Here is a 26,173-nt window from a genome sequence, read left to right as displayed (position 1 = left end):
AATATTACTGTGTCCATCAGTTATTAGATATATCAAACTGAAATGGCTGCTGCAAACACCAAAATATTTAGAACTAAAAATGATTAAGATTCATAGGGTGCCCAAACTTTTTCATAGGACTGTATATTATGTGGACCTTGTTATTTTCAACCACAATAGGTATACATTATACATTATAATGAAAACATAATATATCTCATGGAAAATATACTGGATTATTTTCAGTTGGTGAATCCTGGAAAGATTTACCCACAAAAATGTCCTTTTGCATTTTATTGTTTTTTTGGTATATATAGCGATACATATGTCGTGTGGAATGATGGACAATATGCAGTGCATGATTACTTTGCAGTCATCCTTGATTAGTGGGACAGGTAGATTCATGGTGTAAAGAAAAGCAATTGCATGTGTAGCTGACGCATGCTTTGTCAGAAAGGTAAGAATGTTTTTGTCGTGTTTTTTGATATGCTCTTTTACCTTTATGTATTCAAAATTGCTTCCCTGAATGCCACGGTGGCTTTTAATCACTAAATCCAAAGCTGAGGGAATGCTGCCTATCCGTTGCCATTCCATTCCAAACAAAAAGAGCAATGCAAGCATGTTCTGGTTTTTTAAAAATGTTGTGAAGTTTATTTTTTCCAATCCATTCTTTTACTTAACAAATGCTCTGCTTCGATTTGATTCTGCACACATAAAATGTTGAATTCAAGCCTTTGCATGTGTTTTGGTATACACTGTAATGATTGTGGAGATATAAAGAGTCATAGGTGTTTTTTGTTTTGGAAAAAAAAATAAAATGCATGTTTGTTTTTAATTTTCTTTTATAGCAATGTTGTCCTGTACAAATGCACTTTTAGCCATATGTGAAGATGTTGACTATTTCTGATGCTCTTTATGTCAAAATATATGCTAGCGGTTATAATTTGAGATTTTTTGGGAAAAAGTATGGAGATCAAATAAATAAATTATAGGAATTATTTTATCACTTGGTTACTTAATAACAATGCTTAGTCCAGATTTAAAAATCCGCCATCACATCACGTTTCTGTTCCTTAACTTTACTTAGTAGTGAGTTTGTTCTTACTGTTGTTTAGTTTTCTACGTTGTAAAATCAAGTGGATGCTATCTCCATTACAAAAAGTTTTGAGCAATAGTTGGCCATGGACTTTCAATAGTAATTGACTGAATGGTAAACCACAGCTGATTGTTTCTGAAGTCCCTTGTGTTGAGGCTGCATGTGTTCTCAATGGGAATCAGGATGATAAGCCACTCCCGAAATGCCAAACATTCTAATATGTATTAGGTGGTTGGATGCTGCCAACAAAATCTGCAGTCTTAAGCTCCTCCTAGAAACTTTTATGGGCCGAATTAGCTTAAAAAAGTTACTTATACATTTTAATATTTTCCAAGCCCTGTTATCCAATTATATTAGTCTCCATTGTCTGGCTTCAACAAGAGTCCAGGCAAAGACAGCAGGAGAAATATGTGTAATGGTGTTATACAGGTAAAAAAAAAAAACCCCACTTTGGTGGCATATAAAGCACTGTGATTTTATCAAAATAATTATATTTTTTTTTATTGATTTTAATTCTATTGTTGAGTGACCCTCAGCATCTCTTTTAATGACTTTTTCCAAAATATAAAAGATATATGTGAACCTATACATATTGTACATTTCAGTCTTTTTTTTTTTTTTTTTTTTTTCGTAATTGTGGGTTGTTCCAATTTTTAATTTAGTTCTCTATTGCCTATTTTTGGTATTTAATACTTTGGTAATTTTGGTATTCAATAAGTTTAACTTTTTGACCAGTTGACTTGTCCTTTAATGCCTATTGTACCATATGTGCTGGACATGTCTCTGCTATAATGATATACAAGGAGAAATATATGATGGCACTCCAAAAATATTATATGCAGAGGAGTTATTAACAGTAGTCATGTCAAAGGAAAAGAAAATGTACAATTCAGTTATTGCTGCAAAGTTTTGGGAGCGAACCCATTCATCAGGTCCATTTTTGTTATCCAAGAATGATGAAAGGACCCAAAACATTTCAGCAATGACTGAATTCTACACCATCTCTTCTTTTGATGTGACTACTGCAGATAACATTTTTGGAGTGCTGTCACTGTTTTTGGAATTTGGTCTATTCCCTCTGTGAATGTGTAGAGATGAGCGAACACTAAAATGTTTGGGGTTCGAAATCTGATTCAAACAGTCGCACACTGTTCGACTGTTCGAACGGGTTTCGAACCCCATTATAGTCTATGGGGAGAAATGCTTGTTTCAGGGGTAGGCAACATTCAATCAAATTCTACTTACCAAGTCCATGAGTGAGGGTCGGGCTGGATTCTTCTCCCTGAGCAGCGTCCCCGCGTCCTCTTCCGGCCTTGAATTCACTCTGCTAGGCATCGGGCCTAGGCAGAGCCGACTGCGCATGCCCGCACTACAAACGGACATGCGCAGTCGGCTCTGCCCAGGCCCGATGCCTAAGCAGAGTGAATTCAGAGCCAGAAGATGCCGCGGGGACGCTGCGCAGGGAGAAGACTTCTAAAGGTAAGAGAAGAACCAGCGTTGATTGGCAATGTATAGCATTCTGCCAATCAATGCTGGTTCTGCATTGAATCTTAACTTCGAACAGCTAGTAGTACTCGATCGAGTACGAGTATTTTGAATACCGTAGTATTCGATCGAACACCTACTCGATCGAGTACTACTCACTCATCTCTATGAATGTGCAGTCAATGGAGTTGTGCCAGTCAAATACTGTCCTGCACCTCTTTTTTTTAATGGGATATCTTGTATTTTTAATGGCATAAAAACATTTGAATTTGGTCATAAGCTTGCAAAGTCATAAGCTTGCATATGATTGCAATTTTGAATTAGGAAGGATAATTTTCCCTTAGGGGGCATTGTGACTTGTGATGGAGTCCTTTTAAATCTCTAGCGAGGAACAAAGCTCTAAGGTTTTTCCACACTTCATCCATGTCCTTTACCATCCATTGATTGGACATAATGCATGTTTTTTTTTCATCTTGCATACAAGGTAGCACCATGTATATATAGAGGTTTTATTTTATGGTTTTAAATAATTTCTTGTTTACAATGATTTAATTTAACTTATTTAATATTTTTAATGTTCAAGAATATCATCTATAGTATTCTATGCTTTCTATTAGACAAATAAAAGGTCTAACATGTCATAAAATCCCAATGGAAACGATGGACTTCTTGCTTATAGCAAATAATCCAGTCTTCAGTATTTTACTCTAAACACAATTGCTATCTCTAGGACAGTACTGATGAATAAGGTTCAGTGGTAAAATGTTACTTGTTTGACATCAAATATGATAACACTGTCATTTTAAATCAAGTGGCACATACTAAAAATATCTAAGTTTTTGAGGTTTTGTATTAGTTTTTAAATATATACTATACAATGGATTGAATTCACAATAAACTAGTGACCATAGGAAACATACAGTAAGTGTGAATCAAGAACCAAGGGAATAGGTATGGAGGAAATGAGTATAAGTGTCCCAGATGCTATTTGCTGAAAGTTGAGGGGGTAAGGCAGCAATAAGACACTTTGCCTTGACGGAGGTAGATACGAGATGAGGAGAGTAAACTAAATTTTTGGCCAAGGTAAAGGTAGCCTAATTATGACTCTAACTACATGAAAGGGTATACTCACACAGTGGAAAATGAAGAGGCTTTCTAGCATTTCCGCCGTGGTCTAGCCATGAAGGGATGCTGTGCATCAGCATTCCGTTGCGGCATCCAGCTGCTGATTAGACTCGGATGAATGGGCCTAATATGCATGGAGTCTCAAGCCGTGGACTCTGTGGCTGAATCAGCCATGGTGTCCACGGCAAGATTGTGTAGGACAATTCTTTTTACCGCATCCTGCTGCGATTTCTGCTTCCATTTGAAAACAATGGGAGGAGGTTTCTGGGAGGAATCTGCTCCAGGTTGTGGAACGAAATCCACGCCCAAATCTGCTGCAAATTCCTCTGTGTGCAAACAGCCTAACACAAAGCCATGAGGACGCAATGTACTGACATCTTACACAAAATCTTACAGCACTGTTGTAGAATTTAATATTTTAAATCCTAATTTGTTAATTCTGAGGTTCCCTGAAATAGATTAATGTTATTATATTGCTAATTTATCAACTATGTTAATAATCAATCAAGCTATAGATTTATAACAGACCCAAAAATACAAATAAGTTAAAATGATATTCATATATTGCCAAACAAGACCGAAATAATATAATAATAATAATACATTTTATTTATATAGCGCCAACATATTCCGCAGCACTGTACAATTTATAGGGTTCAGATACAGACATACATAACAAAGAACGTCATTTCACACAATGGGACTGAGGGCCCTGCTCAAAAGAGCTTACAATCTATGAGGTAGAGGGGGTGACACAAGAGGTAGCAGGGGCGGCATTGCTTATACAGTGTTCAGACAATTTTGTGCATTAGGAATTGTGATAGGCTTGTCTGAAAAGATGCGTCTTTAGTTTGCGTTTGAAACTGTAGAAGTTGGGAGTTAATCTTATTGTCCGGGGTAGAGCATTCCAGAGAAGTGGTGCAGCTCGGGAGAAGTCTTGTATACGAGCGTGGGAGGTTCTGATAATAGAGGATGTAAGTGTTAGATCATTGAGTGAGCGGAGAACACGGGTTGGGCGGTAGACAGAGATGAGGGAAGAAAAGTAGGGAGGTGCGGCATTATGGAGAGCCTTGTGGATGAGAGTAATAACTTTATATTTTATTCTATAATGAATAGGCAGCCAATGTAGTGACTGGCACAGACCGGAGGCATCGCTGTAGCGTCTAGCCTGATAGATGAGCCTGGCCGCTGCATTCAGAATAGATTGTAGAGGGGAGAGTTTAGTGAGGGGAAGACCGATTAGTAAGGAGTTACAGTAGTCAAGGTGAGAATGAATCAGAGAGACAATAAGTGTCTTTAGTGTATCTCTGGTAAGGAAAGGGCGTATTCTGGAGATGTTTTTGAGGTGGAGGTGACATGAACGTGCGAGTGATTCAATATGAGAGGTGAAGGAAAGGTCTGCGTCAAATATGACCCCGAGGCAGCAGGCATGCTGCCTAGGAGTTATAGTAAGGCCTGAGACTGCAATGGATATATCAGGGACAGATCTGTTAGATGGTGGAAACAGTAGTAGTTCAGTCTTAGAGAGATTTAGTTTCAGATAGAGCGAGGACATGATATTAGAGACAGCAGAGAGACAGTCACTGGTGTTCTGTATGAGTGAATGAGTGAGTGTATGAGTATGACCGAAATAGAAATACACCACTCGTTCTCCTGACTACAAGGTTCTACCATAGGAGTAAACAGTGCAACACAGCAAGCTCTCCTTTTCTATAACTCCTGTTTACCTCTATAGGAGTTACAGAAACAGTACAGAACAGCTGGCCGACTCCATAAATCTTGACTACCTCGAGGCTACTTCCATCTCAGCCATGAAAAGTTGAGGTGGGATGATGTATATATATATATATATATATATATATATATATATATATATATATATATAATTATATTCAATGAACTCTTATTAATGCTTCAGGTATCAGCTGCGCCTTGCCTTATCATACTTGAATCGCAGTCTATTGACTTGAACAGGAAATATTTTGGCTTTTTTATTGCTGTATGATAATGCTGCAGCTTGAGAAGCAACATACTGAACGCATAAAGCATTGACAGTGCAGTTTACAGAGAAAAGGCCACACCAAAGTCTTGTCTTTGTTACTTACTGCGTGTGACCTTGGGTGAGCACTTTGCTTCCCATAACTTATACAATGGAAAGAAAATTTGCATCTTTATTGTGTTAATTCCTGTTATGAATAATAAAAAAGGTTTGTAGGTTGTGTTACAGATATAAGCGTAGAAATATAAGATTAGATTTCATATTCTAAATAGCCTATAAGAAAAAATGTTTTTAAGTAAAACGTTACATAAGGTTTTATAGGTTTTTTTCCATATAGTGCCATTTTGGGATAATAATAATAATAATAATAGTAATAATAATAATAATAATAATAATAATAATAATAACATCTTGGGGTCTACAATTGTGAATAGAGATGGGAGAATCGAGGCTGACAAAGTGGAATTCGATCTGAATTTCAAGAAATATTTGTATTGAATCCAGATTTCCTTATGCTTTGTGGTAACAAATTTAATTTTCTTCTAAAGTGGCTATGTGTTAGGACTTGGAGCCAGGAACTCTGGGAACGTGAGAACGCCCACAATGCCATGTATGCAGCCAATCAGCATACAGCCAGCCCTGTGATGTCACAGCCCTATAAATATGCTCCGCCATTTTAAGTTCAGTCATTTCACATCATACTTATTGCAGGGAGAGATGTCAGCAGGCGCTAGGTAAAGTGGTAGGAAAGACTTGAAAAACGATATTTTGCTCAATCAAAGTTCAGGAAAAGAGCATTAGAAGTGTAGGGAAAGGATAGGGAAGAATTTATACAGAGTTTGGCAGCAGAACATGGTTCATTTGGGGTGTTTGCAGCCTGAGTAATAGGAACAATCCTACTACATCTTGCTGCACTGACTGCCATTATACTGCTGCTCATTGCAGATTTTCAATAGATACTGACTCACAGTATTGTTTCACTACCACAGAAGACTCCCTATGCTTGTTACTGCAAGGCACAGTGTTTTGCACAACTATACAGGCTCTCTGCAGCCAGGAAATAGCTGTTTTTAACGCAATTTACCGCAAATTAATTCATATATTCATGAATAGAATAGTTTGGGAAAATTCATTGAAGCGGCCAAATCAAATTTTTGAAAAATTTGCTTGTCTCTAATTGTGACCTCTTCCTCTGAATTATGTTTGTATCACCTCTTTACTTGCAGTTTTACCACTATTAATAATTTGTACAATTGATATTATTAGTAATAGCAGCACAAAGCACATAAATAACGAAAATGTCTTTTATAAATGACAGACATTAAATTCAGCAAGACAGAGCTTTAGACTAAGACCCCACTTAGCGAAATATAGCTAAAAACTGTAGTAAAATGCACATTGAATATATATGTCGGTGGGTTTTTTTGCTACGTTTTTCTTTTTCATTTGGAAATTAAATCTTTAGGGAAAACTCTCTCTATTCTGCAGCTAAAATGAACATGCTGAGTTTTCAGAAACACAGCGTCTATGAAATAGAAGTTTTTCCGCAGCTATTTTTTTCCTCAATGTGTAGAGATTAACCAAAATCTCATTTATTTTGTGTACTGTAAAATGCAGTGTTTGTTTTCCGATGTGCTTCTGCCAAAAATGCTGTGTTTCCTCCATGTGTTGACGTATCTTAACCACAAAGTCCATGTGTTGGCCTGTTTTACCAGCTTGTGCATCATACGAGGAGATGGACTTCTAGCATAATAGTTATCTATGATGACGTCTCCCAGAGATATACTGTCCCGTACTGATTATCAGAATAAATAAGTATTATAAATGCAGCCAACACACAGGCCAAGTTTCACGAATGAAATATAATCAGGACAATTTATCATAAGAGGTTTTTTTTTTTTTAAACCACTTTTTTTATTTGACTTTTTTCCTAGTGTTTTTGTGACAGATTTATCAAGATTAGAGATCAGTGAACAGTAAAATGTTCGAGATTCGATATTTGTTTCGAGTAGTCCCTCAATATTCGACTACTTGAATCGAATATCGAACCCTATTATAGTCTATGGGGGGAAAATGCTCGTTTCAGGGGAAGGCAACGTTCGATCAAATTATACTTACCAAGTCCACGAGTGAGGGTCGGGCTGGATCCTCCGAGAAGTCTTCTCCGTGCAGCGTCCCCACAGCATCTTCCGGCTCTGAATTCACTCTGCCAGGCATCAGGCCTGGGCAGAGCCAACTGCGCATGTCCGCACTACAAGCGGGCTTGCACAGTCGGCTCTGCGCAGGCCCGATGCCTGGCAGAGTGAATTCAGAGCCGAAAGACGCCGTGGGGAAGCTGCACGGAGAAGACTTCTAAAGGTAGGAGAAGAACCAGCGTTGATTGGCCGACTGTATAGCACACCCACATTGGGTGAGCACACGTAGACATGCTTAAGATAGTTTGTATGTTATTTTGTGACAACTTATTACACAATCATGGTATTTTTAGAAAAGCTGCTTAACTTGTGACATGCAAACAATATCTGGAAATGTCCAGCCAAGACGACAGGTAAAGAAGGTACCTCTGTATAATAGGTGTTACCTTTCTTATATTCATTATAGAAATGGGAGATGTTGCTATATATTCTTTTTTTTTATGTAGATCGTGAGCCCCATATAGGGATCACAAGGTACTTTTTTTTTTCCCTATCAGTATGTCTTTATAGAAAGGGAGGAAATCCACACAAGCACGGGGAGAACATACAAACTCCTTGCAGATGTAATTCCTGGCAGGATTTAAAACCAGGACTCCAGCGCTGCAAGGCTGCAGTGCTAACCACTGAGCCACCGTGTTGCCCCCATTCTGCTATATATTCATTATATCCAAGGCCCATTAAACATTGGAAGGAATTTATCACTGCATCTACCCCCGTTTTCTGGTATAAATGTGAGAAGTCTCTTTCTTTCACTATAAATACTATATCCCCCATTTTGCATCTTGTCTGGCATTTTCTTTGAAGGTAGACGAAGCGGGGCCACATATTTATTCTAACTCATGCCAGTTTTCTAAAGTCTGACTTATTAAGGAGCCAGAACCTCTTGATAATTCCATCAAGAGAAATCCATCACGATCCTCATGTGGACTATTTCGTTTCACACGATGAGTGGGCTGGAATCTCTTATTGTGTGTCTCTATTAATGTACCTCTAAACTTTCCTTGGAGGGGCCACACGGTGGCTCAGTGGTTAGCACTGCAGCCTTGCAGCGCTGGGTCCTGGTGTTCAAATCCCACCAAGGGCAAAAACCATCTGCAAGGAGTTTGTATGTTCTCCCCGTGTTTGCATGGATTTCCATCCCATATTTCAAAAAGACATACTGATAGGGAAAAATGTGCATTGTGAGCTCTATATGGGGCTCACAATCTACATTTAAAAAAAGAAAAAGAAAAAAAAAAAAAAAACTTTCCTTGGCATCATAAATTGAAGTTCCTGGGCATAATACATATCTACCTTGTGTTATTTGTATTACTGCGGTATTATTATATGGTACATGCGTTTGGGTCCATAGGCATCAGGACTCAGTTTGAACTGATACTTCTTCTCTTTGTATAACTACAGTATGCTTCTGACTGTACCATTTCTATTGACACATCTGACAATTCTTTACATTACACAATATAAGGCTAATGCCCATTATATAAGTCAGGCTGTGGATACTAATCACAATATATATATATATATATATATATATATATATATATATATATATATATATCATAAATGGTATTGCCTTACAATGTACCTACAATGAAAAACTACCCCTACCATATTTATGGCAGCTTGTATTCTGTAAACATTCAGCGATTCTCTGTAACTTACATTATCTTAATTCTGCACAAATGGAATACATACTTTTGTGCCCTGATTTCAAAACTAATAAAGTCAATGTGCCATAAAATCTCTCTAAAAACTACCTTGATATCCAGAGCAGATTTTCTGTGAAAGATTCTCAGGTCTACCAAGTATTGTTCATGCTATCTATCTTGACCACCCCTTGAAAGACCTATTTCAATGTAATTTTGGATGGTCATATCACATTGATTTTACTATGTATATCAATTTGATAATGCATGAAACACTAGTATCATGCATTGCACTTATGAAAGTCATGACACCATGACAAATTCATTGACTGAGCTGTCCTGGAGGTTGCCAGTGGGTCTCAATGACTTGATTGGGTGTCTTCCACTGTTATATCTTGGTTTCCACCATTTATTTTTAAGAACATGGATTGCACTGTGTGCTGCGCTATCCTTATTGTCAAAGATTATGGAAACCCCAATTAATCCACCAATGTATGTATATACAGAGCCTAAGAGATTAAGTGGGACATTTTAGTAACAGTCTTTACTGCCAGTATGACAAGCATATACCAGTATGATGGAAGGCAACTAAGGGTTTACAGTTTAATATTGAATATTTACTACTGAAGTTCAGCAATTCAGTGATTATTATTCAATCTTATTTCACGAAAATGTGGAGGTCTCTTACCCAGTGGAACTAATGGTTTTGTACAAATATGTATTTCATAAACTCCAATAATATACAAATGAATTAGGCACTCAAGGCCTCTACAGTCTGTCTCAGAACACTACAATACCAGTATATTTTTTCCCCATGCTCTAACTAGTTGCTATAGTAAAGTAATAATCATTAGAATTCTACAATGTACACGAGTCAAACAGCAAAATGAAAACATAAAATACAAATACATAAAGGCTAATGTCTGCATGCAAAATAACAGGTTTCTCCAGGTAATGGCAATATATGAGTTATCATAACCTTATCATAACCTTATAGTAATGCTGTCATACATAAACTTACAGAGGCTTTTAAAGGCACAAACAAACATATTAAAACCATACATTTCCCTTATTATTGCCCCACACCGTGTTAGCTGCATGTTAAGAACCAGATATCTTCTTTATATATGAAGGGAATATAATAGTCTTATTTATAAAACTGAAGCTGGCTGGTTAACTTAGATTGCTTGGTTGTCAGACTGCTATCCCTTCTGACTCCCTCCAGTGCACTTTTGTTCAAGCTGAGTATACATATGTGTTAACTGTCAAGAGGTGAGAAATCCATAACCGATCACCTCGGGCAGCAGCTTGTCCCCTGAGAAAAAAGGATCGGACATGTTAAAATCTAATATACAGGGCTCTATTTTTTAATTTTGACATCTGTATTTGGGGAACAGTAGGGAGGCCCCATACAAAATTAGATGGGTGGCCAGTCCAGCTGGCATCAGTAGGTTCAGTCAACATTGTTCTTATCTGTAGTTATAGTATCTAAATACATAAATTGAGTTTCTTTAAGTACCCAAATCATTTATTAAAAAGGACCTTTCCTGACCTCTACCAAGTCTTTGAGCTTTCCTGCTCCTGCCTGACAGTACAGTGCCTAAGTAACATATGAGGCACCAAGACTACCTGCACCCATTGCTCGGGAACAAAGGGAGTTTAAAAAAAAATGACAGCACCAATTGGTGGTGGAGGGTCCTGTTTAAAGAGCACCTTTCATGGGTTTTTTGTCACAGGCAGTTCTATATACTGCTGGAAAGCAGACACTGCACTGAATTCAGAGCACTGTCAGCTTTCTCGATCTGTGCACCAGGTGAAGAGCTAGCGGTGCCAGTACCATAGCTCTTCTTCTCCCTACATTTCTTCCCTCATCTCTGTCTACCGCCCAACTCGTGCTCTCCGCTCACTCAATGACCTAACACTTCCATCCTCTATTATCAGAACCTCCCACGCTCGTATACAAGACTTCTCCCGAGCTGCACCACTTCTCTGGAATGCTCTACCCCGGACAACAAGATTAACTCCCAACTTCTATATTTTCAAACGCAAACTAAAGACGCATCTGTTCAGACAAGCCTATCACAATTCCTAATGCACAAAATTGTCTGAACACTGTATAAGCAATACCGCCCCTGCTACCTCTTGTGTCACCCCCTCTACCTCATAGATTGTAAGCTCTTTTGAGCAGGGCCCTCAGTCCCATTGTGTGAAATGACGTTCTTTGTCATGTATGTCTGTATCTGAACCCTATAAATTGTACAGCGCTGCGGAATATGTTGGCGCTATATAAATAAAATGTATTATTATTATTATTATTATAAGGGTGTTCCTGACAGTCAGTCAGGGACGTCCTTCTCCACAGCAACGCCTATAGCACTGTACTGTGAGAGCGGGGAGGAACGCCTCCCTCCCTCTGCTCACAGTGCTCATCCATAGACAAGTATTATCAGGAGGGGAAGGGGCGTTCCTTCCCGGTCTTACAGTACAGCGCTATAGGCGCTGCTGTTGAGAAGGATCGTGAAAGCCAACAGCGTGCTGAATTCAGCTCATTGTCAGCTTTCCAGCAGTATATAAAACTGCCTGTGCCCAAACCAATGAAAGGTCCTCTTAAAGTTAGACCAATTCATTATGGGGATACAACAGTTGGATTTCTTCTGGCTATCATTAAAAAAAATCCTTTTAGGCTAAGACCCCACATTACATAAAGACAGCAAAGAAACATAATATATTTTACACTACCAGCAAAATGAATGAGACTTCATCTTGTCTCATCCAAATATTATGTAGAAAATCTGATTTTTTGAGAATCTTACCATGATGAATTTGGCTGTGCCTTCCAATGTTGTCCTTAACCTCAGCGAGTTTAACCAAAAAGAGACCATTCTGACATGTGGTATACTTGGAGGGATGCATGGACTCTTCTCTACTATACGATGGAATTTTAGGCACACTGTTTTCTGCCATTTTGTGGTTTTATATGGCAGTTCAATAAGGAGACATTTCTCTATAAAAGAAATGAGGATACTACTTTTGTAATAGGACATACACATCCTGGCAAATTTTATGGTTCTTGGATTCATATGAAATTTAACTGGAAGACCTAGTATGCCTCAATCTGAAATTGGAGGCTTACAGTATGTAGACATGATTAGACGTAGACCTAATAGATACATACTGTATTATACCTCTAAAACTAGGAGGTCATATTGAACTTTAACATGGAAATTTCTGCAAGGGATTTACACCTAGTGGAAAATCATAGCATTGCACCAATGTTGCACATTCAACTTTTCCATTTAATGGTAATGCTAAGGGCTCGTTCACATCTGCGCCCAGGACTCTGTTCTGCAGGTTTCCGTTTCCAGCACAAAACAGGGCATGAGACGGAAACGTGCTGGCATCTTTCATACCCATTCATTTGAATGGGTTTGAAAAGTGTCCGGCCATGAGCGCCGGTGAGCGTTTTATGCTCTCCGTGGCGAAGCCGTTTTTTTTAAACGGAACACAGAGCTAGACATGCAGTACTCTGTGTCTGGTTTAGAAAAAACTGGTTTTGCCACAGAGAGATTAAAACGCTCACCGGCGCTCACGGCCAGACTTGGCATGACAGGTTTCCATCTTCTGCATGCAGAAAACAGAAACCTGATAACGGAGTCCAGATGCTGGTGTGAACCCAGCAATAGATGTATTCGCAGTCAGTGATATTGCTTCTAAACAGAACGAGTCAACTTACAGAGTAATAAGATGACATGATACAAACAATGGTCCACATGTACTTCTGTGGATATGACTAGACACTGGTGGAAACGTTGCAATCTTTGGTGCAATGTGGTATATCTTTAGGACAATGGGGCGCATCTAATTTGGGCTGAAATTTTTCAATTTGCTAGACACGTGGATGTGGACTCCCAGAAAAAGAGGTGTGGCATGAAAGCTCCACAATGTGCTTAAATTGTGTTGTATAATTTGATGTATAATTGTATAATGTGACTCGAAATAAGCTAACTAAAAGGTGGTATAAACATAGATTAGATAGTCTAAAGATATACCAGAGTTATCATCCAGCATCAACCACTGTGATAAATCTGGTGTATATTAAATCTACCTAAGTTGACTAAATCTGGACCTACATGTTACGTAAAAAGTTTTGTCCATGAGTGGAAACAGTATTTTATTACAGCACTTGTCTGCGATTCTGTAGGTAAAATGTGTCATCTTTACAAGACGTATCAGTAAGGAGATGTAAGACTAGACAAGCATATGTTACGAAGAAAAGATTAGAAGTAAACAGGTTGCAAAATCTCTTCAGAGTGATTTATTTCCTTATATTGTGCTAGTAAATTACATGTATTGCATCATTAAGAAGGACAAGGTTTTACGGCCTGGATGGTCTTTGTTTTCTTGCGATAACAATTTACATTTCCCACAAATGACTTGCCCCGTTTCATGTGTTTCCTGGGCCCGCTGTGCTTATTAACTTGAATGGCATGAGAAAATACAACTGCTTATAGCTATGGAGTATACGGTGTAGATATTGTTGTAGATATTGAATGGCTGTACTTTATTTAATATGAAAATTGAACTCAGATCTTCTGTAACATTGCTTTGTTTAGTAATAAACAGATTAAGAAGCGCACGCAGAGTAGATTTCACTTCCATTTATTACTCGCCATTCTCCCTAGTTAGTATTTAGGACAGTCTGCAAGTAAGGAGTTAATTCAATTTGAGAAGTCATTCCATTCAATTGAAAACTGAAAGGTTTCAACTTGGTTCTCTGTGTTTCTAACTCCCAGCTATTAACATCTCGGTTGGACATTAACTGCATGAGATGCACAGTAATGTGCACCCTGGGTGCTGTTTTGCCGATGTGAGCAAAAATACCCATGTAGGATTTATATGACTTACTGCTTCAGGGTTTTTTAACTCATTTGGGAAGCCCTCGTGCACTTTTCTTTCAAAGGTAAAACTCATCCATCTGATAATTCCCGTTTTAAATCTTGAGATAAAGAATTTTCCCTAGATTCATGGGTCAGAGCAGGAAACCCTTTGGGGTAATCCATTCTTTTCATTCTTACTGCATTGCTATGCAGTTCTGCTCATTGAATGGCAATGCTGACATCTGGGGGACAAGCAGGGTTTGTCACTTATACTTGGCACGTTTAGCAAAGCTCGGTCTGTAGTGATTGTCGTAGCCAGGCTGTTCGGTGAAAACATCCTTTGATAATAGTACATGTAACTAAACCTGATGTATCATAATGAGTAATACTGCCCTGTTTGCGCACATATAGACCAAACCTAATTTGTGCTACAGTGTCATTAAGCACAATGGATAAACACGGATAGATATATAGCAGGTATAGCTTTGCCATTGAACTGTTTTGTATGCAGTGTGATAACACACTAAGTAAACTTTTTGCCATACGATATGTTAAACAACTGGTAATACACACGTGATGATTTTTTGATGCCTGCCTTAGATAACCTCTGTTGTGTGAATATGCTTAGCACTACTGGGTGTTTTTCTCTTGCAGTCTTTCATAAATTTATGCTTGCACATTTTTTGCGTGTGTGTACCCAAAACCCGCTTCATTATAGCCTGTGGAGTTACCCAGTACTTGACAAAACTATGGCTATTTTCTGGATCAGTGTTGGTGACATCAATTAAACCCTCATTAAAGGCACATTTAGATGATACATCTACTTTGCATCCAAGATCCAAGGCATGGAATATAAGTAATAAATAGTAAAATAAAAATGCTTGAAAATAGCTTTGTGTCACGAGTAGTGGTCCACTGTAGGATCTCCCACAGCAGACCCCACAATGGCAAATGCCAACTGCTTTTCTTTATGGGTTTAACCCCTTTAGGCTAAAGCAGTTTTCAAGCAGTTTTCAAACTTTGCATTGTGAAGGTTAAAAAATCAATATTGATATATTGTGGATTTCCAACCCATAGTGTACAGTAGGTTTTTTCCATAGATTTTGAGTGGGATTTGCTGAAATACATTTCACTTTATTGTTACTGTAGTTCGCAGTAGCTTAGCCACCAGTGACTGTGAACTAGCAATGTGTAGACCCAACCTACATCTATATATTTTTGGATCCAATTATAGCTTTGGCTAGAAAGTCCATGCATAAGCTGCATCAAAACTGCACTGTGTGGTCAAGGAATAAAAGGGAAAAACAAAAAAGCTGAAGAGATAGTAGCAGTTTCACAAGTTGCATTTCATCACAGCTCCTGTGCCACCTCAAAGAGGTTGACTTAAACCAGTACAGGGGGAATTGTTTAGACAATATGACATATTATGTGTTGGCAAGGTTAAGTTATACATAAAGCTACAGTATATATATATATATGTATATATATATATATATATATATATATATATCTTTCATTTGTAGTGTATGTGGATGGTATACTGAGTGACATGCTAAGACACGGTGATAGATGACTGGGGTTGAGCCGATCTTGAGATTTCAGGATTGATTTTAAGATCTGATTTCCGATAATTTTACAGCCATTCCCGATCCTGATCATGAAACTTGTTCGATCACCAATTGGGATCCAATTATTTCCGATCCTGATCCTGACTGTATAGGTAGTTACGAAAACTAGACTTTATCCCAAATCTAGACGCCAGTCCAACCTTACCAATATTGTGAAATATTGTGATAAGCAAAAAAAAAACAACAACAACAAAAAAAGCAATCTATATGCAAAATTCAAGTAAGAGTAGATAATGGTTGTTCTTTGGTTAAATAGTCATTATACCTTCAAGAGATTTTGCATAAATGAATAGTACAAGCACTTACTGGGGAGTTAGATTACATACTACCCATATGAGTCTATGAAAAGGAGAGAAGTCGGAAAAATGATCTTCGAGAGGTAGACACGCAAGGGAAAGGGACACACAAGGCTTTAGCAAGTGTTGTCCCTTACAACAATACTTCACAGTCATACAGATGTATCCTCACTTACATGTCCTTTTGTGTGTATCATAAATTAAGTGGATTTTCTAAATACAAAAATTTATCGCAAAGTGATTTTTTTTTTAAGTAAGCTATTCGTGACCACCCAATGAGGAATAGTGAATAAAAAGGAATTTGTCAGCATATTGTGTAGAATTGGCTTAAAGACAAATTAGAAATATTAACCAAATTGGAGACCAGTTAAGTGTGGTGACATCCGTATACTGTTCTCCATACTGCTGCTTCTGATAGAGAGCTACTAATAAGGGATAGAGATTTCTTCCTCTGTGTGCTGTATATGGGAGACATCTTAGTAGCTAGTCACGGGCCACTAGCTAGGCAGGCAAATCCAACATTTAGTGATTGAGAAACTGGTCAGATACAGTGTTACTACTAATGTAGACATGCCACAAATTATCCTGGAATGAATGGTACATTTTAAGTCTCTATTTGTCTCTGTATGTGTGTGAAATGCTGATATTTGCCTCTGAAAGAATCTTTGTACATAGGCAGGGTTATATAATATAATATATTAGTTTAATAAGTAGTACATATCTTTAAACAAATCTGGATCTTAATTGCATTTTATTTTGATACTTCTACAAAGTGTTTATGTTTAATAAACAGAATGTTTTGCACCTTGTAATCTTGTCTTGTATTGTGCACCATGTGTAGCAAACTATTCGTTGTATGGAAAATGTTTCTTAAAAAATCAATCCCAGTAAATTGTAATTCACTTAATATATGGAATTTATTGCTGTTTACATCTTCTCTGGGTTATGCCAATTACCTTAGCATATTACCTTTGTGTTTGCATGTTTGTGACTGTTAATGAGCATGCCTTAACCAATTTAGTGGCTGTATAGAATTTATAGATTTGCCTGGATTGCTTTTGCATAAATTTGATGTCTGTGTGGCTTTTAGCTTTTTGCACATATATAACATCTGTGAAGTTTGGTTTGATTGGACGTTCAATTTTTTTTCAAAGGGACATCAACTAATAGTAAATCACAGACAAAATCATTTTAAAAAATATATTAATATATTCTACAATATCTATCTATCTATCTATCTATCTATCTATCTATCTATCTCTCTATCTCTCTGTGTATATATGTGTATACACAACAAACACACAACATTCAAAGTTTATCTTGGTATCAGAACCATATTACAGGACAACAGTTCTTTATGTCCCTCCACTCACAAGCTAATTTATGGGCTCATACGTTACATTGTGAGTGGAGGCACATAAAGATTTTTTTTCCTCAGGGATTCTACATGCCATATTAAAGAAGTATTCTCCCATGTAACATCACTTGTCAGGGAAAATACAAAGCCTCATTAAGGCACCATATGGATGCATACAGAGTGCCTACAGACCTGTAATATAGATCTATAATAAAAACTCAATAAGGCTGATTTATCATTACATTTGCACCAGAACTCTGCTACCTATTTTGCAACTTTTTTGATGGTTGCTAGTTATTTACAGGTGTGCACCACTTTTTCAGTGCTCTTTTTCTAAGCACATTCCACTTATAACATGACTTAAAAATGCACCAAAACTCCTTACTCTTACTTATTGTCACCCTCCACTTAGGGAGTTGCGACAAGTCTATGAACCAGAAGCAGACAATTTGTCATAAAAAAAACACAAGTAAACCATAAGCCAAGCCAGAAAAGTGGAATAAATGACCCCGTTGTGTTGATAAATTGCATTTATTCACACAGCACTACTATGTGCATAAGCCCCTGTTCTAAATACTTAGAACTTTTATGCAAAATGTATTAAAAAAAATTATAATTTTAAAGCATTTTCACCTCATTGATTCTCCACCACTACTATTCTGATGCTTCTCCTGCTCTCTTCTTCTTGCTTCCTCTTAACATCCTTCCATGATCGAGCAGCCATTTTTTATATGTCAAGAGGAACCAGAAAATAGCAGTAGGGGACCCAGTAAGCACTGGATTGGCAGTTAGGGTTGAGCGATCGGGATCTGAAAAGATCGGATCCCAATCGGCGATCGAGCAAATTTCATGATTGCGATCGGGATCAGCTGGAAAATTAACGGAAATTGGATTTTAAAAGCAATCCTGAAATCTCAAGATCGGCTAAACCCCACTGTATATATAATATACAATTAGGGTTGAGCGATCGGGATCGGAAAAGATTGGATCCCAATCGGCGATCGAGCAAATTTCATGATCGCGATCGGCTAGAAAATAACCGGAAATTGGATTAAAATGATCCTGAAATCTCAAGATCGGCTATCAAGATCGGGATCAAGAAAGATCAGATCCTTATTGGCGATCAAGCAAGTTTCATGATCGCAATCGGGATCGGCTGGAAAATGATTGGAAATCGGATTTTAAAATTGATCCTGAAATCTCAAGATAGGCTTAACCCCAATGGCAGTACCTGGGAATCAGTGAGTAGTTTTTATATTTTAAAAACATCCTATCCCTTAAAAAATAAAATAAAAAAGTAAATAAATAATGATAATCCCTCTGTACAACTCCTTTAAACATTCATTCCCAAAGACTTGGTTACTGGATATGCGAGGCTGAAATCAGATGACAGAATGCCAATTTATGCAGCCATATGTTTACTGCCACTCTATCAATGATTTTCTCAATAAGGTGGAAATTGAAGTACCTGAAAAAGCTGGCTGACAATCTCTGCATACAAAAAACACTAAACTAACCAAAAAAAAGGGATATTTTTATAGTCCCTTTAAATCACATAGGGAAAGATTTGCAAAACTGTCTCAAAGAATATCTGTCTTAGGAATCCATATCAACCAACCGCAGTTCAGATCTCATTTAGTAAGAAATGAAAGGGGTGTTGTGATTGGTTGCTAAGGATAAACAAAGACAGCCGATAGTTTAGTGCAATGATGGTACATATGTGGATAGTGTGAATAGTGACATGTCTTACGTTTCATCCTTACAGTTTCCTAACCAAAGTTCACAGGCTTGAAAATTATCAGTAACTTTAGTTAAAACAGATTTCTTTTTTGAAGTCAGTTACTTTACACATTAAGGCATTTGGAATCAAAAATTGATACTTCTAAACAGAATCTAGAGTTTCTGGGTAGAAGAAACTGAAAAATAAAAATAGGTCAATAATAATTTATTTAAAGTCTTCTTTATTTCTTACTTATTTCTTACCTCAATGCTGGAATAGGATTGTTTGAAGTTACATGCCGAAAATTAACCCCTTCTCAATACCTGCTCTACATTTACGGTGTATGATAGGATTTTAAAAATGGTCACACTCATGAGCTGAACAGGGACAATAGCTGCTGGGTCTCCAGTGTTTTACAGATCATCAGAGACAATGGAGGACATTTACTAAGCAAATTGTGCCAGAATTAGCACCCCAAAAAATGGCTACCATGCATTAATGAAGTATCTTAGTCACTTTTATGACGTGATTGAAAAAGGTACGACACCTTGGAGGAATGGACATGGCTTTGCCAAAAATGTGCTAAGAATTGTAAGCCAACTAAAAGGAGGTGTAAACTCAGACTAGGCAGTCTAAGCATAAGCCAGATTTAACAGTATTTAACAGCATCAGACATTTTGAAAAATCTGGCGCAGTTTGAGATGATCATAAGATAAGATCTAAGTTTGCAATATTTAGTTTCTAGACATTATTAGTAAATCTGCTCACATTAGTTTGCATTTCTCTATTGAGATTCATCAGTGACATCTGAAGAGTGGAGACCAGCAGACACTACTATGTTGACTAGGCTCCATCATAGGCAGAATGTAATAAATGTCAATACATTTTGCTAAATGTTGCAATACATTAGCACTTCACTATATTCTATGGGTGATCAGATAAAGGAGGGTTAATTCTCTTAGTGAGTCCAAAAATGAAAGTAAAAAAAAGTCAAACAAAAATGTTTAAAAATATATATAAAAAAATATAAGATTTGAAATCACCTTCTTCTCTAGGTTACATATAAAAATAAAACAAATAAAACCACATTAGCTATCCCCACATTAAAAAACTACCCAAACTATCATCTGATGCTGTCACACCGAGCATTTGGTGTTTTGTTTATCCAAAGCTGTTTAGACAGTCTAAAGACATAAGCCCAGTTAGTGGTAATGCAAATCAGTGTATATTTGTCAAATGGGTGGTAACACTGCATGATATACTGCACATGGAGACCCTAAACCTCTGACACCAAAGTGTTAATGCTAGTATACCCTAAATTGCATAAACACTAAAGGGCTTTTATCTTTGGAATGACTGAACAGATTGGGGTAAATAAAATGCCAAAAAGCTCAGGGTAACAAAAACTCTCAGACTGGAATTTTTATTCCTGGTGACAGGTCCTTTTAAATGTAAATCTTATTATTCAATATTAAGCACTTCCGGACCGCCCATAGACTATATACGTCCGGGAAGTGGTTGCCTAGTTCTGACAGGACGTACCGGTACGTCCAGTCAGAACACTGCAACTGCCTGGAGATCGTGCAGCTGCTGAAGCTGGGAGCCGGCTGTAACTTCAGCTGGAGCTCCCACAGAGATGTCAGGAAAGATTTATTACCTCCCCTGCCTTCTCGAGCACTGTGTATACAGCGATCAATGAGCGCTGTATACACAGCTATGGACACTGCCATAATTCGGCCGTCCTCTGATCCGGCGGTCATGTGATCCGCCGGGAGCAGCGTCTTGCAAGAGCTGCTGGGTCCTACAGGACCCAGATCAGCTCAGTAAGCTGTGTGCAGGAGTGCAGGAGGCTGTATTTCTCCTGCATCTGTGTCTAAATGTACCAACTCCAGTTATAGGAGAAATCAGCCTCCAGTACAAAAAAAAAGTGATCAGATGTCCCCAAAGGTCTCTTATCACCTCATGGGGACACAATCTGAAAAAAAAAAAAAATGTAATAAAAAGTTTAAAGAAATGTAAATAAAATAATAATAAAAAATTAATAATACGCTAATAAAACGCCATTATTAAAGGTTATAGCCCCACCCTCAACGACACCATACAAAATAAAAATTACCATAATGGAGAGGAAAAACTATATTATAAAGTTTTTCAGTGACACTTTGTGTTATTAAATAAAAAAAAAAAATATATAAATTGAAAACTAGACACAGTGTTCTTCCTATTTTGTTTTGTATTTTCCCGGATATAAAAAAAATTAAAACACATTTGAAAATAAAAATAACATAAAAATAAAGCCCTATGTGTCCCCGAAAAAAGACGCAAAAATTAGTTGACTGAGACAGACGAGAAAAATGTTACAGCCCTCTAAACTGCACATACAAAATAAACCTAAAATGTGTCTGGTCCTGGACCACAAATTGGCCCAGTACTGAAGTGGTTAAAGGAAGTCTGTTAGTAGGGAAATTGGTATCAAACTAATGACAGTACCCTGTAAGACGGATTCTACACTATCCAAAGATGTATTTCTTATTCTACATTGCAGCTCCATTTTTTTGAAAACCTGTTTTAATGTAATGCAAATTAGATGAAAAGGTTTTTCTTCTACTGCAGGACTTCACTCTCAAACACCCAAAATGATCACCCCTATCTGCAGACAAATTGTGACAAAGTGAGAGGTGTCATCCAAGCAGTGGGTGTAGATGAGAGGTTAGATGTGATTATCTAGAGAAAAGAGTGAAGCCCTGATGGGAGAAAGAACACCCCAAAACCTTTTTCAGCTATTTGCTAAGAATAAAACAATTATTTACATGAAAATGGAGCTGCAATGCAGAATACGGAAATACGTCTTTGGAAAGTGTAGAAGCAGCTTTAGGAGGTACTGACATTAGTTTGATACCAATTTTCCTGATGACAGACTCCCTTTAAAAATCTGCATAAGGAGCAATTGCTATATTCAAATTATTATTATTATTATTATTATTATTATTATTATTATTATTATTATTTCAAAAAGATTAGAACAGGAATGTTTGGGTTCATTTTGAATTCCCAGCAGTTACTCTGTCCTCTTTTCTAGATGCTATGGGTAACATTTATGGCATTGTGCCGGGTCTTTAAAGATGGCGGTCGCTCTGCTGCAGCATGGCTGCCTTAGCTATCGGGTCTCCACTGTAATGTACAGCGGAGACCCTGAGCTAATGCTCATGATCACAGTGGAATCTGTTGGCTGGAATTCTTGGTCAGGATAATCTCTCCCCAAAGTAAAAAAAAAAATCACCTGTACTGTCCCATTGCAGGTTGGCTCCCATGCAGTGAGATTGCGTGAGCCAGAAACCTTAGGAAGGCTTCCAGGCCTGTAATAGGGATATTACTATTGCAACTGAACTGTTTCACCACTTATAAAAATTGTAATAAAAAGTTACCAAAGCAATAGGTATTCATCAAAATAGTATAACTAAAAGGTACACCTGGTCCCGCAAATAAAGACACCCCATACACAGAAATATAAAAAAAAGTCATGGGTGTCAGAATATGGTGACTTTAAGACATTTAATATTATTTGCAAGGTTTTCAATTTTTATTAAGTGGTTAAAATGTAACTAAAATATATACATTTAGTATCCTCAGAATTGTACTGAAAAATAGAATACACAGTAAATGTTGTAAAAACAAAGCCCGTAAGCAAGTCGCACAAATTCACTTTTTCTCTAATTCTACCCCATTCTGATTTTTTTTCCATCTTCTCAGTAAATGGCACATAATAAAAAATGGTACCATTATGAAGAACAATTTGTCCCACAAACATTAAGCCCCATATGGCTTTGTGGATGGAAAAATAAACAAGTTATGGGGTTTGGAAGGTAGGGAGCCAAAATTGAAGAATGTCACCGAGGAAGAGGGGTAAAATATGTAAACAGAAGATACTTTCTTTTTGTTTAGAAATGATTGGTTTAAGTTTATGCTAAAACTTTTTGGGGAAGATTTATTAAAATGGTCTAAAAGCCAAAACTGTCTTAGTTATCTGTAGCAACTAATCACCGTTCAGCTTTCATGTTGTATTCTGCTCCTGAAAAATAAAAGCTGTGTTGCGATTGGTCGCTATGAGTAACTAAGACAGTTTAATAAATAAGCCCTATTGTTCTTCAGTGTTGAACGTTCAGTGACAATTCTGCATTGAAATGAAAACAGTGAACAAGCAGTGTAGGCAATGTCTTCATGGTGTATCCTTAGAAACTATACTATAGACTTTAGGATTCAGGGATAGTATATTACTACTTGGTACAGTAGTGACAGAAATGGGACTGTACTGCGTTAAAATTTTCACTGCACACCACATCTCCATTTTACAACTAACCCTAAAAATATTGTATGAAACACAATAAAAGTGGCCACCCATGTAATATGGGGAGTTGTATCCACCAGAATCTTTATACATTAGCATCTTGGCAGATCTCCATTTTGGCATATAGAGGTTGGTCCTAAGTGGGAACCCCTTCTATGTCCATAGGCCCAAATAACACATGAATAGGGGTTATCTTCATGGGACAGAACTTTAAAGGATCACCTTGGGCAAGATTTAGGCAATTTATTATAACATATATATATATATATATATATATATATATATATATATATATATATATATATATATATATATATATATATCCTTAAGGTGAAGGGGTGCTTGAAACAAGGGTTCTTTATTTGATGTTCTTCTAGTTATCTTGTGTCATGCAATAACCCCCCTCCCCCACACCTCCTTTCTTCCAAGGCACTGCACTAGGTATTACACAGTATATACATTTTGTTTCTAGGAAATCAAAAAAATTAAAAACATATGATATTCTTTACATCCTATATAACCAGTGATGCTTGGCATCAATAACAGTATCCTTAACAGTATCTATAATTGAAATGAGTGTTACTTTAAATAGGTTTTCAGGGTTCACTCCAACCAATACTCACCTGTTAAATTCCTTCCCGCTCCATCACTGATGCGGTCCCTGCTGGTTATTGCTTACATTGCTGCCATGCTGTATATCCACATAACCCGTCCAGTCACTGGACTCATAGGTGATGCTTGCATGTATTATACCAGACTGTTGAGGCCAGTGATTCGCTGTAGTGGTCATGTAGATACATGCCACCACCATAGGGCAAGCAAACAAAGACCGATGGGGACTACCTGTAACTGTAAGGGGCTTAAGATGTGAGTATTGAGTTTTTTAATCAGATTTCCTAAAGTTAGACTAATTTCTTAAACCCCCATTAAACCAACTTTATTCTTGTCTATATACTGTCAGTGTAGTACAATGCTGCTTGACTATATATATATGATTTTATTACACATTTGCTATTTTGTTGTAGGTGTGAAGTATATATTTCATACAGTCACTAGATCTGAACAACGGTAACTCAGGCTCTATAGGACACAGTGTTCACATCAGTCATATCATATAACACGTTCTATAAATCACAACCAGAAACACAGGCTTTGGGTTTACACTTACAAAAACATATTTCTTACTTTGAACAATCTGTAGCCTTGAAGCACTTTGTGATAGAATTGTCCATCATTCATATTCAACTCCATAATACCCTGTAACCATTCTTCATGACAACACTTATGAATTCTGTAGATCTAAAATCTGTCAACATGTGTTCCTTCCACATTCATTAAAATTAAATTCCTTCCCAATGTCCCATCTATACATATCAAGTCAACTGGCAGCTACTACATTTTCTAGTCAGCAAGCAGTATTGTGAATTTTATCTTCTTTTACAGAAATCAATTCGTCTTCGTTGCAGCAGATGAAATTTCTTGTAACTCCTCTTCAGGTAACAACCATTGATACTTCTTGATGCATCCGTCCAGGTCTCAATATCCTTTTTGCACAAACTGCAGTTAATCACTCTAGAATGCTCTGTTAGAATCAGACTATCAATCTTGCTTTCAGCCATGTATCAGTAGCCTGTGGACTCCCGTCTATTATGAGCATTACACAATTTTGCTGACTGTAATACTTTATTTGCAGCTTTGGTTTTATTTGTCACGTTGATCTAAAGCTGCGGAATCTGGAATTGGGAATATGTGTGGAGGAGTAATATATTGTCATGTTCCTGAAGCACATAGTAAAGGTTATCTGATAGTATTGGTTTAGATAGATAGTATCCATACACCTATACAGAGTATATATCATACTGTCTCACTGTGTCTTCTCAACCACATCTACATCAGTTTGGGTTTCTTGTGGATAAGTAGATTTTGCTTTGATTTCACATCAATGTATAGAGAATTGCATGCTTCTCCTTCATATATGCATGACTTCTTCTGATGTTAAGGTTCTCTGTTTTAAAACATACATGTGTTGTTGGTGTAGTACTTTAGCTGTAGAAACTGTTTTAACTGTAGTTAAAACTGGAAATTCTTCAGCAATCGAATTTTTTTGGGTAAAAAAAAATATTTGTATGTATGGTCCTGTACTATGTTGCTTTAAATCTTGGAAACTGTATCTCGATATGTTGATAAATATATTGAAAAGAATATACTTAATGTAAAAATTAGTTCTCCAGAATCTACTCCAGAAATAAAACGGATGTATCTACGGACATCTATTTCAGGGATCTCACTGCAAAGCTGGGTACTAGTTTGCTAGATAAGGTGCCTTAGATGGAGTAGATGAAGAACAGGGAGGTGGGGAGTTGTGCTCCTGTTTGGAGAGACTCAGCTTATATATTTATAATTTATTGGAAATTGTCAATGTGTC

The 26,173-nt window shown here is 37.2% G+C and overlaps 1 protein-coding gene across 9 annotated transcripts in view; it reads left to right on the top strand.

Moving 5' to 3' along the window:
* RBFOX1 (RNA binding fox-1 homolog 1) overlaps positions 1-26,173 on the top strand; it is a 536,290-nt gene that overhangs the window by 491,785 nt on the left and 18,332 nt on the right. For 3 of the 9 annotated variants that reach the window (XM_075285976.1, XM_075285977.1, XM_075285978.1), the window contains exon 11: positions 25,192-25,244. The exons of the other annotated variants lie outside the window; for them this stretch is intronic. In XM_075285976.1, the coding sequence (XP_075142077.1) occupies positions 25,192-25,244 (53 nt within the window). The remainder of the gene's footprint in view (positions 1-25,191; positions 25,245-26,173) is intronic. 9 annotated transcript variants of the gene reach the window in all.

Source organism: Leptodactylus fuscus, chromosome 8, assembly GCF_031893055.1.
Source record: "Leptodactylus fuscus isolate aLepFus1 chromosome 8, aLepFus1.hap2, whole genome shotgun sequence".
Classification (NCBI taxonomy): Eukaryota; Metazoa; Chordata; class Amphibia; order Anura; family Leptodactylidae; genus Leptodactylus; species Leptodactylus fuscus.
Note: the sequence above shows the minus strand (reverse complement) of the source record. Positions and strands in the feature narration are given on the sequence as shown.